Consider the following 3,202-nt stretch of genomic DNA (forward strand, 5'->3'; position numbering starts at 1 on the left):
TCGCAATAATCGTAGCGCCTCGTGTGGCGGGTTCGAACTCGGGACAAATATTTATGTGATGAGCTCGAGTATTTGTTCTGTTTATTGATCTGTATAAGTATGTATTTAGATGTATATTAGAATGTCTATCGGTTGTCTGGTTACCATAGTACAAGCTCTGCTTAGTTTGGAATCAGATGACCGTGTGAGTCCGTTGTCAAAAAAATATTGTTGTTAAAATAATATTTTTCGCAATTTATTGATAGAGTGTAAATATTTTCTAGGTGACAATGAAGGTGTTATATCTACTCGTATTGCTGCTAGCAGCTTGCGCTTATGTGCAGGCGTCTCCGGCAGAAGTTGATGAACTAGCGTTCGCAGGGCCAGTTGACGATATTATAATAGGCGAACCAGACTGGAACGCAAAACCCCCGCCATACAAGGAAGCGAAAGCTTTAGTCGATAGGGCTGCGATTGAGATTCAAAACCACCTTTTGTAAGTACAAAAGTATCTTCTTCTTATCGTATGGTTTGTGGTCAACCAAGTGTCAAAGTGGTTTGAGCCGCCCGAAGGCCTTTGACTTGGCTTATCGACTGTTATCTTTATTGACAACAACCAGGACCGACTTTTTACGTGCCCTCCGAAGCACGGAGGCGTCCAGTTTAAATACCACTATGCGGCAAATGACCGCGCCAAGGTTTGTTTAATCCACAGATCGTTTACCGACCGGTGAGCGCAACTGGCTATGGGCGCCTCAGTAAAAGTATAGTATAGTAAAAAGTATCTGTTCAAAGTAGAAGGATCATTTGTATAGACGAACAGTACAGACTGGTGAGATGCAATAAAATATGTACATTATATTATTTATTACCATTATTACGTGGTAAAGAGGCAACTTTTCCTTTTTTTACAGGAATTAAGTAAAATGGGGGTTACTTGGTCAGTTAACGATCTCTTTTTATATAAAGATTTAAAAAATACAATAAAATACCTATTGTAGCGCGATTTTCTACAGCCGGTTATATAGAGTATCGAGAGTTTGATATTCAAAATGTATTGCCAAAATAGTTCCTACGACGCCCGTTAGAGGCGCTGATCAGATTTTAATACAAATTTTCTCGATAGCTAGCCGGTTGTCGGCAGTCGATAGTGGCAGGGAATCGAGCTACTGAGAACTTCAAGTTTCGTGATCAGCATCAAATAAATACTTATGCAGTACAAAGAAGCTATTTTGTTAATGTGTTTTAATATTTTGTTTTAGTCCACTTTCTAATAATATCGTGAACCTGCAGAGCTATAAAAGACATTACGCTATAGCTTTCAACGTTCTTCTAAGTCAAGCACAAGGGCGTACTGATTGTCAGTAAGTAAATAAATATTGTTTTACTAAAGGTATGCAAAGTCCCCAACCCGCAATTAGCTAGCGTGGTGGACTCAAGGCCTAACCCCTCCCTCTTTCCGGGAGAAAACAGTTTTTTTTTGTTCAAAGTTATTGTTCTTTTCACAATTTATGTACTTGTAGAGGTGTCAGTTATCTAAAACCAAATGTTATTAAGGGCCTCATAATTCTTTTTCCGTCAACAGATAAGTATTTTATGGAGATTAAAACTAGATACCTCTCACCTAAAGTTATTTGGCAAGGGACAAATTTATTTACCTTGGCCTCTCCTACGGATTCAAAAAAGTCTGACCGTTTTGATGTTTCGATGTGTTATGGAGTCTATGCAACAAAGTCGGTAATTCATCCCGCCGACGCAATTTGCTGAAGACTTGATATCGGTGGCTATTTTCAACTTTCACCGTGTCCTTTCGATATTCGATAGCGACCTAACAGCTTGTCATATATCCCTCCACAACTGGCATAAACTAGCATTAAGTAGACCACAATGGCGCTCCAAAATACACAAATTTTAAACGGTCAACTCGTCTGTCCCGTCTTCAGTCGTCTGTTCAAAACTTTGGCTTTGCCAGGCAACAAATATATTTCAAAAGTCTTATGGAGTCTGACTTTGGTGTGTAGAATATTTAACTAAAGAACATTCATTTCAGGGCACCTCCCTATGAAACCAATTATCAAGTGAATCTAAATACCAGCGCTGTCGAAGGTCTATGTAACCCGCAGAAAGTTGTTGATAACGCCAAAGCACTGCTTGATGGCTTCAACATGCAGACTGATAAAGTAACTATTTTTATCATTTATGATTTAGTTTTTTTCAAATAATGTTGAAAAGATGCATATCCGCTGGGACGGAATCGGAGCGTAATGATTTATTGCTTTGTACTTCTTTCTATGGTATTGCGTCTTCTGGATCGGCGCCACAGAAATTAATGCAAAATGACAGGTCCGTACGGTCTGACTCCGACGCAGTGAACTTAGAAGCTTAATGCTCTAATATTTTCTAATTTTTTTACTGTTACAAGTAAAACAGAGGTCATTTTTCATAAAAAAATATCGATAATCTTCGAATGCAGTGACACGATTCTCTAGAATTGGAACCACCGAATATCGAAGTTTGACATTTTTCGTTTCCTTTCAGATTCAAGAACTGATAAGAAAACATTGTCGTCCAGATCCTTTAAACTGCAATAGTGTTGTTGATTCTCAAGTTAATGCCGCCGAACCTTCAATCAAAGACGAAGTTTCAAAGCTATTCGTGGGTGCCAAATCAGCGGGATCATTTCTTCAAAGGAACAGAGAGTTTTTGCATGAATCGCACAAATTACGAAGTCTTAGTTACGTTATAAGTGGAGTTCATAAATTGAAACACGCTGTACTTACACTCCACGATCTTTTGAAAGCCCTTGATATAGGTGATGGAGAATGTTAGTAACGATACTACTATTGCTAGTTCCTTGATTCATTTAAAAAGCAAAATTTTATCTTCATATTTTCGAAACAATTCTTAAAATAAACATTGAATCATTGTATGTGTATTTTCTTTGTTTTGACTTTCCTATACTTTCACTTATTTGCAAATATAATAACATGGAATAGAAATTGGTTCGTTAAGTATTTTGACTTTACTTGAAGGCTTGTGTCCCTTCTCACACTTTCATGATTTTTATATTTTGCAGGGGAATAGTATCTGAATTGTTCCTATAGTTGTTTTTCTCACAATAGTGTCTGCATTTTGCATACTTGAAATATTGTATACTTATAGCATTATTAGAAACATCACATGCAAAAAGAGATTCTCGTTTTATCATACATTTTAAAAATAA

General features: G+C 37.2%; 1 protein-coding gene across 1 annotated transcript; it reads left to right on the forward strand.

Moving 5' to 3' along the window:
* The first annotated feature begins 241 nt into the window (after positions 1 to 241).
* LOC142984884 (uncharacterized) lies at positions 242 to 2,906 on the forward strand. The gene is made up of 4 exons (XM_076132755.1): positions 242 to 475; positions 1,242 to 1,343; positions 2,030 to 2,159; positions 2,518 to 2,906. The coding sequence occupies exons 1-4, from the start codon at positions 270 to 272 to the stop codon at positions 2,806 to 2,808; spliced, it is 729 nt and encodes a 242-aa protein (XP_075988870.1). The 5' UTR covers positions 242 to 269; the 3' UTR covers positions 2,809 to 2,906.
* The last annotated feature ends 296 nt before the right edge of the window (positions 2,907 to 3,202 follow it).

Source organism: Anticarsia gemmatalis, chromosome 2 (assembly GCF_050436995.1).
Source record: "Anticarsia gemmatalis isolate Benzon Research Colony breed Stoneville strain chromosome 2, ilAntGemm2 primary, whole genome shotgun sequence".
Lineage (NCBI taxonomy): Eukaryota > Metazoa > Arthropoda > Insecta > Lepidoptera > Erebidae > Anticarsia > Anticarsia gemmatalis.

What these genes read in the sequence shown, in the direction of transcription:
- LOC142984884 (XM_076132755.1), top strand. Translation starts at nt 270, where the DNA reads ATGAAGGTGTTATATCTACTCGTATTGCTGCTAGCAGCTTGCGCTTAT. An exon ending in CAAGGGCGTACTGATTGTCA is followed by an intron (nt 1,344 to 2,029) that starts GTAAGTAAATAA and finishes CATTCATTTCAG; the next exon opens with GGCACCTCCCTATGAAACCA. An exon ending in TCAACATGCAGACTGATAAA is followed by an intron (nt 2,160 to 2,517) that starts GTAACTATTTTT and finishes GTTTCCTTTCAG; the next exon opens with ATTCAAGAACTGATAAGAAA.